The 15,340-nt window shown below is 47.9% G+C and overlaps 1 protein-coding gene and 1 non-coding gene across 2 annotated transcripts in view; both read left to right on the forward strand.

Annotated features, from left to right (window-relative positions):
- C17H3orf20 (chromosome 17 C3orf20 homolog) overlaps nt 1–15,340 on the forward strand; it is a 64,052-nt gene that overhangs the window by 8,884 nt on the left and 39,828 nt on the right. Inside the window, exons 5-8 of the mRNA XM_074344267.1 lie at nt 8,274–8,409; nt 9,409–9,693; nt 14,078–14,230; nt 15,012–15,132. Of these exons, the coding sequence (XP_074200368.1) occupies nt 8,274–8,409; nt 9,409–9,693; nt 14,078–14,230; nt 15,012–15,132 (695 nt within the window). The remainder of the gene's footprint in view (nt 1–8,273; nt 8,410–9,408; nt 9,694–14,077; nt 14,231–15,011; nt 15,133–15,340) is intronic.
- TRNAV-AAC (transfer RNA valine (anticodon AAC)) lies at nt 3,496–3,569 on the forward strand. Its single transcript has one exon. It is a non-coding gene; the product is annotated as a tRNA-Val (tRNA).

Genomic DNA, 15,340 nt, shown 5'->3' on the forward strand with positions numbered 1-15,340 from the left:
TCATGTGGTTCCCCTCATCTGGGGAAACACCCTCACCAAACTCACATCGTCCACCTCCTACATTATCCCATACTCACCCCTCTCTGTGTTGCCCAGACTCATCCAGCAAGTAGGGGAACCAGGATCTGGTATTTGGATACCAAACCTAACCATGTGTCCCCACCTGGGCCAATCTGTGTGGTCAGAAAACAAAGACATCGAGGGCACTCCTGTTCTGTTGCAGAAGGAAGGGCTTGCAGGAGAGAACAGGCAGCAGGTGAGAGCAGACAGCAGAGCAGCTCTATGCACCCAGAAGCTTGCAGGAGAGATGAGTTGGGCTGGAGAGGGCAGAGGAGGACTCGTGGAACTCCCAGGGCACCCCCCAGGCTGAGATGGCAGAGTGGCGAGGGTGGGGAAACTGCATTCACAAGGCAGTGGTGGGGGGTCCACGGTCACAAGGCAGTGGTGGGGGGTCCATGGTCACAAGGCAGTGAGGAGGGTCCACGATCACAAGGCAGTGGTGGGGGGTCCACGGTCACAAGGCAGTGGTGGGGGGTCCACGGTCACAAGGCAGTGGTGGGGGGTCCACGGTCACAAGGCAGTGGTGGGGGTCCACGGTCACAAGGCAGTTGTGGGGGGTCCACGGTCACAAGGCAGTGGTGGGGGGTCCACGGTCACAAGGCAGTGGTGGGGGTCCACGGTCACAAGGCAGTGAGGGGGGGTCCACGGTCACAAGGCAGTGGTGGGGGGTCCACGGTCACAAGGCAGTGGTGGGGGGTCCACGGTCACAAGGCAGTGGTGGGGGTCCACGGTCACAAGGCAGTGGTGGGGGGTCCACGGTCACAAGGCAGTGGTGGGGGGTCCACGGTCACAAGGCAGTGAGGAGGGTCCATGGTCACAAGGCAGTGGTGGGGGGTCCACGGTCACAAGGCAGTGGTGGGGGTCCACGGTCACAAGGCAGTGAGGGGGGGATCCACGGTCACAAGGCAGTGGTGGGGGTCCACGGTCACAAGGCAGTGGTGGGGGGCCCACAGAGGGTTAGGATGCTCAAACTGTCCAGTGATTCCCACAGACACTGGAGGTAACGCTGGAAGTTGAGAAGCTTGGATTTTATTCCCGAGCCTACCCGGCTGGCTGTGTGATTTGGCTTCCTCCAGGCCTCATTTTCCATATCAGGTTGATCCTATAGCCTTTTGGTCAGTGAACAAATGTTTATTGAACAGTTGCTGGTTGTCGGTCACTGTTCTGAAGGCTGTAGGTACACAGGTGGACTCTGAGACAAAGAGCACTTTCCTCGAGGAGCTGACATCCTCAGCCTCCCTGCATGGGGTATGTCAGCTGCCCCCGCCTTGCTCCCTCTGGTCCTTTATATCTGTTGTTGCGTTTTTCTCCGCACTCTGAGCATCACCTCTGGAATCCCACTTCATGTGCTTCTGGTTTATCATATCCCCTCCTGATCTGGCCCTAAACTGATGCACACACTTTGTGGGGAAACAAAGTATCCTCAGGAAACTGCATGATTTCATGATATTTTTCTTCCTCATGACCTCAAGGTTGATGCCTTGAGTACGGCTGTTGCAAAGCAAAAGTTATGTATGTCTGCTGGTCTCTTCATCTGCATGACTGTTGGCTGCCACCCGAAGGTGTGATCACCTCGTGCTGTTGTATCACTCTCACTCGGTTGTATGCTCAGTGATGCTGCATTTCTTACAGGCTCCTGAGACTGTTTGGGAATTATTCTCATAATGAGTGCTAGGATGGATGGTCAACCTTCCTTAATAGTTTGTAAGTAGCCGTGTGTCCTGGCTTGCCCAAGAAAGTCCCAATTTATGCTATTGTCTTGGCATAACTATTAATTATACGTGTGTTCACGCTACAGTACCCTAGCTTGAAGAACATATCATTGAGTCATTGTGGTTTTAAGTTACTTTGGGTTTGGGACCTCTGCTATGTTCCATGCACACGTGCTGTCACACCTTGCCAGCGGGCCCCCTTTGCAGTTCCAGGGCCATGCACACTTGGAGCTGACAGGCTCCAGAAGTTGGACCTCCTTCCTGAGAGGACAACAGCCATTTCCGGAGAGTAGCCCACCTTTACAGGAAGAGAACTGAGAGAAGCCTGTCAGCAGTGGTTCCTGGTGGTCACACCTGGGGACCCAAAGCAGCCAGGAGCAGGCCAGAAATGGATGCTCAGGCCAGCAGGTGTTCCAGCAGGTGACTGGGCCCCAGGGCCAAGTCTCTGGTGGCAGGAGACATCAGGGAAGGGACCAGGAACCACTCAAGGTGGCAGATTCCAGAGATGGTACCCAAGCACCAGCCAGAAGCCCCAAGGCTTGGCTGACAGTTAGGAAGACGCCATTCTGAGGCCTTCCGGGCTGACTTGGAGCGTAAGCAATACCCCTGGCCCTGAAGCCATGGTTTATTATTGAGACCAAGGTGAGGCCGAGCCGCATGTGCCAAGGGAGATCATGTGGCTCCAGCCAGGTGGGCAGCAGAGGCTCAGAAGCAAGCAGGACCTGAATGCATGCCTCTGGAGATTCAGCCACCAAGGCTCACTTCCATTATTTCACGTCATCATATCCTCACACCATCTAACACTTGCCTTGAAGGTAACTGTGAAAGAACTGAAATAAGCACAAAACGTTGGCATCCACGGACTGGAGCAGGCAGAAGAAAGTCAACACACTTGAAGACAGGACAATGGGAATTACTGAGTCTGAAGAACAGAAGGAAAAAAGACTGAAGAGAAATGAACAGAGCCTAAGGGACCTGTGGGACGCCGTCAAGTGGCATATGCTTGTGGCAGTCCCAGAAGAGGAAGAGAAATCGAAAGAGGCAGAGAAAATATTTAAAGAAATGATGACTGAAAACTTCCCAAATTTGATGAAAGACATAAACATCAGAGAAGCTCAGATGAACTCAAAAAACCCACACTAAGACATATGTAATCAGACTTTCAAAAGACAAAAAGAGAACCTGGAAAGCAGCAAGACAGAAGTGAATCATCACATACAGGGAGCCTCAATAAGATCACCAGCAGATTTCTCATCAGAACTTGGAGGATACAAGGCACAGGGCCAATATATTCAAAATGCTTAAAGAAAAAACCTGTCAGCCAAGAATCCTGAATCCAGGAAAACTGTCCTTCAGAAATGAGGGCAACATTAAGACATTCCCTGATGGACAAAACCTGAGGGAGTTCATGACCACTAAATGTGTACTGCAGGAAAGTCTTCAAGGACTCAGGGAGACTTGCAAGGTGAAATGACAAGATACGAGGACACTGGAGAAATAAAGATCTCAATAAAGGTAATAATGGGAAATTATAAAAGCTAGTATTACTGTAACAGTCGTTTGTAATTGCACTTTTTGTTTTCCTATGTGATTTAAGAGATTAATATATTTTTTAAAAATTATTTGTGTAAAATCCAGTATTACTGTTAACTTTGGTTTGTAACTCCAAATCTTATTTTCTACATGATTTGAAAGACTAGTGTGTTTAAAAGAATTATCAGGGGGAAAGTATAGCTCAGGTGGTAGAGCGCATGCTTAACATGCATGAGGTCCTGGGTTCAATCCCCAGTACCTCCTCTAAAAATAAATGAATAAATAAACCTAATTATGTTCCCCCCCCAAAAAAAAAACTTTAAAGAAAAGAATGATTAATTTATGTTTTGGGACATGCAATGTAAAAAGATGTAATTTTATTGACATTAAGATGGTAAAAATTCAGATTAGAGTGTTACAACCTTAGAATGTTAAGTGTAATCCCCATGGGAACTACAAAGAAAATAACTTTACAATATTTAGAAAAGGAAATGAGAGAGAAATTTTTAAATTTCACTATAAAAATCAAATAAACAGAAATGAAGAAAGTAATGCAAGCTATGAAGGACAAAAAACTGTAGTAAAGCATATAGAAAACAAACACAACGACAGAAGCCACTCTCTCCCTGTCAGTCATCCCTTTAAATGTAAATGGGTTAAATTTTCCAATCAAAGGACAGATTGCCAGAATGGACAGAAACTCATGATCCAACTACATGCTGTCTACAAGAGACTCACTTGAGATCCAAAGACACAAGTGGGTTTGAATGTGAAAATATGGAAAAAGATATTTCATGCAAATAGTAACCAAAAGAGAGCAGGGGTGGCTATTACTATGCTTAGATTCACACTCAGATAAAATAGACTTTAAGTCAGAAAAGTTTACAAGAGACAAAGAAAGGCATTCTATATTTATAAAAGTTTCAATACAGCAAGAAGATATAACAATTATAAACATTTATCACCTAATGATAGACCATTGAAATATATGAAGCAAAAACTGACAAACTGAGGACAGAAATGGATGAGTTCTACAATCATAGTTGGAGACATCAATAACCCACTCACAATAATGGATAGAACAACAGGCAGAAACAAGGAAGTAAAGAGTCAAACAACACAATTAATCAACTAGATCTAACAGACATTTGCAGAACCCAAACAAAACAGCAAAAACAGAATGCACATTCTTCTCAAGTGCACATGGACATTTTCTAGGATAGGTCATACTTTAGGCCAAAGTTAAGTCTCAGTGTGTTAAAAGAGATAGATATCATACAAAGTATCTTCTCCAACCACAGTGGGATGAAGTTAGGAATCAATAACAGAAGGGAAACTGGAACATTTACAAAATTGTGGAAATTAGACAACACACACTTAAACAACCACTGGACCAAAGAAGAAATCACAAGGGAAACTAGAAAATAACTAGTGACAAATGAAAATGAAAACATAACATACCAAAACTTATGGGATGCAGTGAAAACACTGCTAAGGGGGAAATTTATAGTTATAAATGCTTATATTAAAAGGCAGGAAAGATCTCAAGTAAACAACCTAACTTTACAACTTAAGGATCTAGAAAAGAATAACTAAACCCCAGGCTAGAGGAGGAAGGAAATAATAAATATTAGAACAGAGATAAACTAAACAGTAGAAAATCAACAGAGAAAAATCAATGAAGTTGATTCTTTGAAAAGATTCTTCAAAAACACAATTGACAAATCTTTAGCTAGATGCACTAGAAAGAAAGAAGACTCAAATTGCTAAAATCGGAAGTGAAAAACTACTGATTCTACAGAAGCAAAAAGGATTAACAGAGAGTACTATTAACAATTATATGCCAACAAGTTGGAGACCTACATGAAGTGGACAGATTCCCAAAACACAAAACCTACTTAGACTAAATCATGAAGAAACAGAAAATTTGAACAGATCTATAAATAGTTAGATATTGAATCAATAATCAAAAAATCTCCCAAAAAGAAAAATCTCTGGACCTGATAACTTCAGCGATGAATTCTACCAAACATTTTAAGAAGAACCAACGCCAGTCATTCTAAAAAATTTCCCTAAGATTGAAGAGGGAACACTTCCCAACGCACTACTGCCCTGATACTGGAGCCAGACAGACATGGGAAAAATTGCAGACCTGTATGCTTGATGAATATCGATTAAAAAATCCTTAGCAAAATATTAGCAAACAGAATTCAGCAACATATTAAAAGTATTATACAACATGACACCAAGTGGGATTTATTCCTGGAATGCACGCATGGTTCAACATACACACCACATTAGCAATATAAAGGGGAAAAATTCACATGGTCTCAATGGATGCAGAAAAAGCATTTGACAAAACTCCCTTTCACGATAAAAACAATAAACTAGGAATGGAAGGAAACTACTTTCACATGGTAGAAGTCATACGTGTAAACCCCACAGCAAACATCACATTCCATGGTCAAAGATTGAAAGCTTTCCCTCTAAGATCAGGAACAAAGCAAGGATGCTCACTCTCATCACTTCTGTTCACTGTATTACAGGAAGTTCTAACCAGAGCAATTAGGCAAGAAAAATAAATAGAAGAATCCAAATTGGAAAGAGAGAATTAAAATTATCTCTGCTTGCAGATGATATGATCTTATATGGAGAAAACACTAAATATTCTGCACAAAAGAAACTGTTAGAACTAATAAATGACTACAAAGTCAACACAAAAATCAGTTGCATTTCTATACGTGAACAGTGAACAGTCTGAAAAGGGAATTATGGAAACAGTTCCATTTACAATAGTAACAAAAGAATAAAACACTTAGGAATGATCCAAAGAGGTGAAAGACTTGTACAATGAAAACTACAAAACATTGATGAAAGAAATTAAAGAAGACACAAATAAATGGAAACACATTCCATGTTCATGAATCGGAAGCTTTAATATTGTTAAAATGTCAATAGTAACCTGAGTGGTCTAAGATTCAGTGCAACTGCTATCAATATCCCAATGATGTTTTTTGAAGAAATAGAAAAACTGATCCTAAAATTCATATGGAATCTTCAGGAGCCCCCAGATAGCCAAAACATTCTTGAAAAAAAACAACAGAACTGTTGGACACACACCTCTTGATTTCAAAACTTACTACCAACTTACAGTAATCAAACCAATGTGGTATTGGCATAATGACAGATACATAGACCAATGGAATAGAATAGAGAGCCTAGAAATAAATCTTTACATACATGATCAAATGATTTTTGACAGGGTTCCAAGACCTTTCAATGGGGAAAGGATAGTCTTTTCAACAAATAGTGCTGGGAAAACTGGATATCCACATGCAAAAGGATGAAGTTGGACCCTTACCTAACACCATATAAAAAATTAACTCAAAGTGGATCAAGGACCTAAATGTAAGACCTAAAACAATAAAACTCTTACAAGAAAACAGGACAAAAGTGTCATGACGTTGGATTTGGCAGTGATTTCATGGATATGACACCAAAGGTCAAGAAAGAAAAAAAATAGACAAATTCTGCTTCATGAAAACGTTTAAACTTTGTGCATAAAAGACACTATCAACAGAGTAAAAAGGCAGTCCACAGAATGGCAGAAATATTTGCAAATCATATATCTGATGAGGGATTAATATCCAGAACATGTAGAGAACTTCTAATACTCAAGGGCAAAAAAATTCAAAAATGGGCAAAGGGCTTGAATAGACACTTCTCCAAAGAAGATCTACAGGTGGACCATAAACACATTCCGAGATGCTCAGTATCACTAACCAGTGGGGAAATGGAAACCAAAACTGCAGTGAGATACTACCTCACCCCCAATAGGATGATTATTACTGGAAAAAAAAAAAGGAAAGCAAGTATTGGTGAAAGTGTTGGAAACCTTGTGCACTGTTGGTGGGAGTGTAAATGGTTCAGCCACGTTTACTGTGGAAAACAGTGTGGCAGTTCCTCAAAAACTAAACATGGAATTACCATCCAATCCAGTGACTTCACTTCTGGGCATATACCCTGAAGAATTAGAAACCGAGTCTCAAAGAGATATTTATACAGTGTTCATAGCAGCATTATTCACAGCAGCTACAACATGGAAGCAACTCAAGTGCCCATCAATAGATGATGGATAAAGAAAATGTGGCCTTTACATGCAGTGGAATATGATTCAGCCTTAAAAAGGAAGGGAATTCTGCAAGATGTGGTAACGTGGGTGAACCTTGGGAGGATATACTACATGAAACAAACCAAGTCACAAAAAGATGAATACTGTTTGATTCCACTTATACAAGGTACTTAGAGTATTCAAAGCCATAAAGGCAGAAAGTAGATTGGCAGTTGCCAAGGACTTTGTGAGGAGGAGTTATTGTTAGAGTTGTAATTTTAAAAGATGAAGAGTTATGGGAATAGATGATGACAATGGGTGCACAACAATTGCTTTTTAATTTAATACCACTGAACTGGACTCTTAAAATTACAAGTTGCTAAATTTTTGATACATGTATTTTAACACACACACAAACCCCCAAACATCGCAAGTCTCCATTGACACCCCCTGCCCTCTGCAGCAGGCCGGGGCAAGCCAGCATCAGAGAAGTGTTGACGCCATTGAGACGGAATTGAGACTCTTGTCTTTGGTCAGAAGTATCAGAAGGGAATGCCTTCCACATCCACGGCAGCCACGTGTGTGCCCTCCCTGCGCAGAGCCAGGCGCCCTTGGGGAAGCAGGACTGGATTCATCCCTCTGCATGGGTGCTCCTGACACACGCTCGGTTGACTCACAGGATGACATCTCTGTTCTACAAGTGGCCTGCCTGGAGGCGTGGACGATTCCCTTGACTATTCTGAGTCTCAGGGGATGCTGCCCTCCTGCTCACCCCAACCCCTCACCCCAGGTGAACACGACGTCTTGAGAAACCATCTTCTAAAACCCCTCCCCAACCTCTTCCTCTCCAACTGCAGGCAAATTCAAGAACATGGAAGAAGTAGGCCTCACATCCCTACAACGCGGGACAGGACCCTCTGCCTCTGACATTGTCGAGCTCAGCGACCCCTGCCCCGAAGCCCGGGAGAAGCTGCAGGAGTTGTGTCGCCTTATGTGAGCACCTTAAGGGCTGGGGGCAGATGAGAGAAGAGGGCACAGCCGTGGGCGTGAGGGGATCTCAGATGTGCCTGGGCGGGGTGCCAGGGCCTGTCAGCTACCCAGTGCCCCCAGCAACAGTGGTGGGGTGTTGGCCATCCCTCACACACATGTCCCCAGCCGTCCCCACTCAGTAGTCCTTTTCTGTCGTGCTGTGACCTTACGAGGAAGGTGGGTTTGTGCCCATTCTGCAGATGAGGTATCTGGGGTACCCGAGCAGGTGGGTTGGGCATGGCCTGAGATCCCACGGCTCGGTGGGCCTGGCCCCGGGCCCATGCCCTTTGCCTCCTCACCAGGGAGACCCCTTTGTGTGGCTTCTCACAGTTTATACAGCCTGACAGCTAAGAATATTTATTTCTCAACATAATTTGTCAGATGTCCTCCTAAGAAAAAAGAAACACCTCTCAAAACAAACAAAAAGCCTTGACATGGATGATTAATGATACTTATGATTTTGTGGGTCCCACTAGTCCTAGAAGCAAGCCTGCATTTCCCCAAAGGCCCAAGCCATGGGCCATAAATGATTTCAGACCTAGTCACATCTAAGCCATATGTGTGTTCTGGGACTACCAGGCCACTGAGTGACCCTCAGCTGTAGAACATAGGTAGAGGACAGCCACCCTGTTTGTCCCTTACTGTGACATTCTGGAAGGAAGCTCTCTTCCTTTGTAACTTCAGGATTGGGGGAGTGATCAAAGACCCCAGCTCCCCCACCCACTTCTGCACACAGTCCCACCCCATGGGTCCCCACCCGGGTGCAGAAGGTGGAGGTCAGGCCAGGGCTGGTCTCACAGGGGCATGGGGACCCTCCCAGTTCTTCCTTAAAGCACTGCTTTGAGGACGAGGGGTTGGGGTGGGGACAGGCACTTGGGGATCAGGAAGTGGGATGGAGTCTTAGGAGCTAGGGAGGGGCTGTAGCCAATCAGCTGGAGGATTTGTTGGTCTCCTTCCCTTCAGAGAAGCTGAAAAGATCTCGTGGAAGGGGAGTAATGTCTTCTACCCCATGGTCTTACGCAACTACAGGACCAAGATACCCTCTCATCTAGCGTCGAACCCCAGAGGGGATGCTCAGAACCCGAGCTCCCAGCACCCGCACCCCGCGGGTGCTCAGCCCCCCACCCCCAGCCCCCAGCAGCCCCCCGCCCACCACCTGCACTCGGGCCGGCGCTCTCAGGAGTGGAAGGGCCCCAAGAAGCCCATCAAGCTGCACTACTCCTTCTACGACGGCTCCTCCTTCGTGTAGTATCCTTTTATTTGCTGCTGCCCTTTCTCCCAGCAGCTCAGCCCAGAGAACTCCAGGGCTTGAAAGAAAAAGCCTGAGTGTTTACTTTGGCTTTTCAGTTGATCAGTGAAGACTGGTGACGGGTCCTCCAGGGTAGTGAGAGTTTGTCCAGGTCAGACTCAGGAGGGTCAGAGGAAGAAGTTCCAAGGTTCAAGCCTCAAATTCAGTCCAGATCAACCAGAACATAGCAAACCCCACTGTCTGTGAGCGCATGTCAGGTCAGGCTGCGGTGAGCAGCCGACTCTGCCTTCGAGCCTCTCCCAGACCAGAAGAGGTTGAAGACACGGAGCGATTCCTCTCCAGCCGAGAGAAGGCGGGTAGGAGGCCCTAGATCCCCGGCAGTCTTCGTCTTCTGTCCCTGGCTCAGTGGTCAAGCCCTGTAGTTCTTGCATACTCTGCCCAGGAGGTCCATGTATTTGGAGTCTAACCTGAACCCCAAACACCCCGCCTGGCCTGCACCTGGCTTGCTCTGCAGCTGACGTCTGTGTTCATGAGCGTGTGGGCAGCTGGGTCCCAGTCTCGGGTATGCGAGTGGCACATTTTCTCTTTGAGAATCTGGCGAGAGCTGTAGCCCCTCTCCCCAGACATATGCCCTGGTTCATGCGCAAGTAAAATGTTACCTGGATGGCAGGGGTCTGCAGACCTCCAGAGCTTGCCTGTGGACCTGGATTTCAGAACTCTTCACTTAGGAAAACTAAGATTTCTAACATGCAGTTCCTCTTTGGAGGGTGGAGCCTGAGAGTTACGCATGTTTTAGAGCAAATGGAGTCAGAGTGCTTTCTTCATTCATAGATGTTTATCGAGTATTATGCGTGATGGATTAATGGAATGGAATGAATGTAGCATTTATGTCTCAGAGGGAGGAACTTTAATTTGATTGCTTTCTTCTGAAATGAGGGAAAGGAGTTCAAATGGGGGTGGTGACGGGGCAAGAAAGGGCTCCCTTTGGAGAGGCCGGGTGAGAAGCAGTGGGTCAGGAAGTCACCTTGGACCAGTGTGCCCCTTGCGGGGTTCTGTTGCCCGCTCCCCAGCATGCTCCAGAGCCGGCCCAGACCCCAGATGCACAGCCCATTTGGCAGCAAGGCTCTGAGGCGAGAGAGGGCAAAGTGCTCACTCCTAGCTCTGCAGCCTAAGGGGACGAGATGCAAAGAGACACTAAGCCATTCGTTCCTGTCCCTTCGTCATAGGATCAGGGAAACCGAGACCCAGAGGGTCTCGATGTCACGGAAGGAATTTGATGGCAGAGCCAGGCCTGGGCCCAAGGGCCTCATCACTTCCGTTGAGGGCCCTCTTGCCAGCACCCTTTTTATGCCTTTCAGGATTATTTCCTCCTGCAGAGAACTGGAGGGGACCTCATTTTACTAAAAACAGCACGAAGCAGGCAGGGCCCCTGACCCCTGGAGGAGAGGGTGGCCCTCTGAGCTGTCTCAGGCTGCCCAGCAGGTCTACTGGGGGCGGCCCCCGTGCTTCCTTTGGCCTCCTCTCCACTGAACTGGGAATTCAGATCTGCAGTGCCTGTCAAAGGAGTTCCCTTGTTTCTCTGACCATAAATGAATGCATTCATCCCGCTCGCTCAGCCCGGCCTCCAGCGCCCTGAGTGTGGTGCTCAGCACACTCCGTCCAAAGCAGCTGCCACTCCAGGGGTCATGGGACCCCCACCCCCCTTTCCTGGCTGCACACTGAATTGGGTGAGAGTACCCCTGAGCCGGTCACGGAGCCGTGCCTGTGAGTTAGGTTGCTACCGCAGGGCCAGGCGAGGTGGACTGGTGCGCCGTCGGGGCGCAGCAGCCCGGCCTCCCGGGACCCGTGCTCTGTCACCTGCCTCGGAATCCCTGGTGGGACCACCCAAGCCTGCAGGCTGTCGTGATGCCGGTGTGCTTGACTCCGACCCCAGGATCATCGCATCCTGGCCATTAGTGTATTTCTGCTTTGTGAGTCCTGGGGGGCCTGGACGCTACACCCAGTTCTTGGTGACCCTGCACAGGTCACTCCATCTGTCTGGGCCTCACTTCTCCCTATTATAAGATGAGGAAGTCGGACACAGTGATCTTGAAGGGCAGAGTCTGTGTTACTGTGTTCAAATGGCCGAAACACACGCACAGCTGTTGGCCCCTCTGGAGGAGAGATGGTGTTTGGGAGACACTTCCGTCCCTCCTGGCTTCCACAGAGCCCTGCGCCCAGCAGCTATTCTGTCTTCACGGAGACTGCTGGGCGACGCTCTCGGGTAGAAATTATGTACCTGCCCCAGGAATGCCAGAGAGCTCCCAGCCCTGGCAGGTCTGCACTGGCCGGTGTCAGACCCCGGAACCGGCCCAACGTTCCTTTCATTTGGGCGCTTGGCATCTGCATCTCCTTGGCTCTCTCCCCTCAGTCATCGATTCTGCCCTCAGACTTCCTTCAAGGCCTCTTTTCGTGCAAAGGTACAAACTCATCGTATTGAAAGCAAGCTGTAATCCCCCCTGCCCCTTACTGTGCTCAGCACTGTCCCTTTAGGGCTTTGCTGAGCACTCAGAACCACTGTGTGAGCTGCATGTCTTTATAGATGCGGTAAAATGCACGTCACAGTCTCCGTTTCAAGCATATTGAAGTGTGCGGTTCTGTGGCATTTGGTGCGTTCACAGTGCTGTACAGCCATCACCACTGCCTGGTTTCCAGCACTTTTTCATCACCCCAGAAGAAGACCCGTACCTCTGAAGCGGTCACTCCCCACTTCCTGTCCCCCCAGTCCCTGGCCTCTGCTCACCTGCTTTCTGTCTCTGCCTTCGCCTCTCACAGACGTTTCATAGACGTGGAATCACATACCATGTGCGGCCTTGTGTTTCTGGCTGCTTTCACTGAGCAGAATGTTTTCAAGTTTCTTCCAGTGTTGCAGTATATGCATCAGTAGTTCATTCCTTTTGTTTTTTGATTGGGGTGAAATTCATAGGACGTAAAGTTAATGCTTTTAATGTGTACAGTTTAGTGGCATTTAAAACATTTACGGCGTTGTACAACCAACAGCTTTATTGAGCTCTGGAACGTTTTTTCACCCCAAAAAGGAAACCCTACACCCACTTTCATTCCCCCTAACCCGGCCCTCCCTGGCGGCTCCCAGGCTGCCTTCTGTCTCCGTGGATTTGCCTGTTTGGGACATCTCGTATAAGTGGGCTCTTACGACACGTGGCCTTTTGTGCCTGGCTTCTTTCACTTAGTGTGTTCAGAATTCGTACACGTTGTCTCACGTGTCAGAATTTCCTTCCTTTTTGTGGCTGGCTAATATTCTATTGTATGGACATGCCGCTTTTAAAATCTGTCCTTTCATTTATGGGCATTAGGTTGTTCCCGTCGTTTGGCTGTTGTGAATAATGCTGCCGTGAGCATCCCTGTAGAAGTCCTTATTTGCACGTTGTTTTTGGTTCTTTTGGGTCTCTACCTGAGAGTGGAGTTACTGGGCCAGATGAGAATTCTGTGTTTAACTTACTGGGGAACCTCCAAAATGGTTCCCCCAGTGGCCGCGCCGTTCTGCGTTCCCCCAGCAGTCGGCGAGGGCTGCAGTGTCTCCACATCCTTGACCATACTTGATGTTTTCCAGTTTTTTAATTCCAGCCATTGTTGTGGGTGTGAAGGGACCATCTTGTCATGGTTTTGACTTGCACTGTCCTAATAGCTAATGACCTGGAACATCTTCATATGTCATCTCTGTGAATCTTCTTTGTAGAAATGTGTATTCAAGTCCTTTGCCCGTCGTTTGTCTTCTTCTTGCTGAGTTGTTAGGGTTCTTTATACACCGTGAATACTAGGCCCTTATCAGACACATGATTTGCAGGGTTTTGTCCTATACTGTGAGGTGTCTTTTCACACTCATGTTAGCATCCTTTGATGTACAAAAGTTTTAAATTTTGATGAAGTCCAATTTTTCTATTTTTTTATTTGTTCCTTGTGTTTTGGGCTTCATGTCTGACAAACTACTGCTTACCCCTATGTTTTCTTCTAAGAATTTTATAGTTATGCCTCTTACATTTAGATCTCTGATCCATTTCTGAGTTGATTTTTGCACACGGTATGTGAGACAAGGTTCTGGCTTCATTCTTTCGCATGTGGTACCCAGTTGTCCCAGCACTATTTGTTGAAGAGAGTATTCTTTCCCCCATTGAATGGTCTCGGCGCCGTTGTTGAAAATAAATTGACCACAGATGGATGGGCTTTTGAAGTTGCTACCTGTACAAAGTGCAGGGAGGGTCTTGAAGGCTGGGAATGATGCACCAAACAGCTAAAACACTTGGATGTGCAGACTTGCTTTCCACAAGGCACCTGAGCGCAGAGCCTGGAGAATTTTCTGTTAGTTCTGCTTACCCATCCTGCCAGCTATCCGTCCGGGAACATCGCCATGTGTCAGATCCCCACGTGCTGCAGAGGGAGAGCCATCACCTGCCTCTTTAACGACACGCCCAGCTTCTCCTTCCTGGCCATGTTCAATGCTGAAGGCCAGGGCTGCGTTCACTACAACCTGAAGTCCCGGTGAGTGGGCTGGGGGATCTTGGCCCCGTGGAAGTGTCTCTAGGGGTGACAGGGTGGGGGCGCTGAGGTGGAAAGTAGGGGCTCCTGGGGAAAGGAGGGACTGGGCAGTGTCCAGAGGTCTAGGAAGGCAGTGAGGCAGGGCCAAGCCGTGCCTGCAGGGACAGCTGCTCCAAGGCCCTCACCCATGGCTCCGTGCCACGGCCGGTGAGAAGGGAGACCCCCCAGGCCCTGCTCCACTTGTGCCCCCAGGGCGCTGAGACCGTCTTGATTGTTGACTAGATTCATGGAGGAATTCTTTAGGGGAGAGGAGAGTTTTATACCAGGAAGCAGCGAAGGAGAGGCCATAGGCGCTACTTCTGTGAGGTCTTTTAAGAGAAGCACACGCTCTTGGCAGCCAGATACTGATTTTGTCTGGTTTTCATAAGGAACTGTCCGTGAAGCCGTGACTCTCATGCTGTGCACGTTCCATTTCCCACTTTGGTGCCTGAGGTCTTCTATACTCAGGCTCCTGGACTACAGGCACACACTCCATTTCTGTTCCCCTTGGGCTTCTCCTGAGCCTCCACCATCTCCCTGAGATCTGTCCTTCCCAACAGACTCCCCAGGCCGCGCCAGCAGGTGTGAAGGGGCCTCAGACCATATGAGGCAGGGGAAGCCGGGCTGCCTGCAGGAGTCCACCGTTCTTCCAGCGAGGGCAGAGTCTCAGAGCCCTGCCTGCCTGGGGCCTGCGGTGATGAGGGCTTCCTTGCGGGGCAGCGCCTCATCTCTGTGCCTCTCCTAGCTGCCCATACGTCTTGGTCTTGGATGAGGAAGGTGGGACCACCAACGACTACCAGGGCTACGTTGTCCACAAGTGGAGCTGGAGCTCTAAGACAGAGACCTTGCTGTCCCTGGAATACAAGGTAGGGGAGGGCAGCAGAGGCGGGGCTGGCTTGGGGGCTTCCCTGGGCTGCACAGCGCTGAGCGCCGAGGGCTGCCTGCTAAGATGGGCGCCCTGGCCCCAGGGTTCCTGTAATCTCATTCGGAGGTCCCCAGGTTGGTGGGCAGTGGTCCAGAGCTGGCTGAAGTGGACTTTTCACCAGCCTACAGCAGCTGTCAGCTGCCATACTG

Source organism: Camelus bactrianus, chromosome 17 (genome assembly GCF_048773025.1).
Source record: "Camelus bactrianus isolate YW-2024 breed Bactrian camel chromosome 17, ASM4877302v1, whole genome shotgun sequence".
Classification (NCBI taxonomy): domain Eukaryota; kingdom Metazoa; phylum Chordata; class Mammalia; order Artiodactyla; family Camelidae; genus Camelus; species Camelus bactrianus.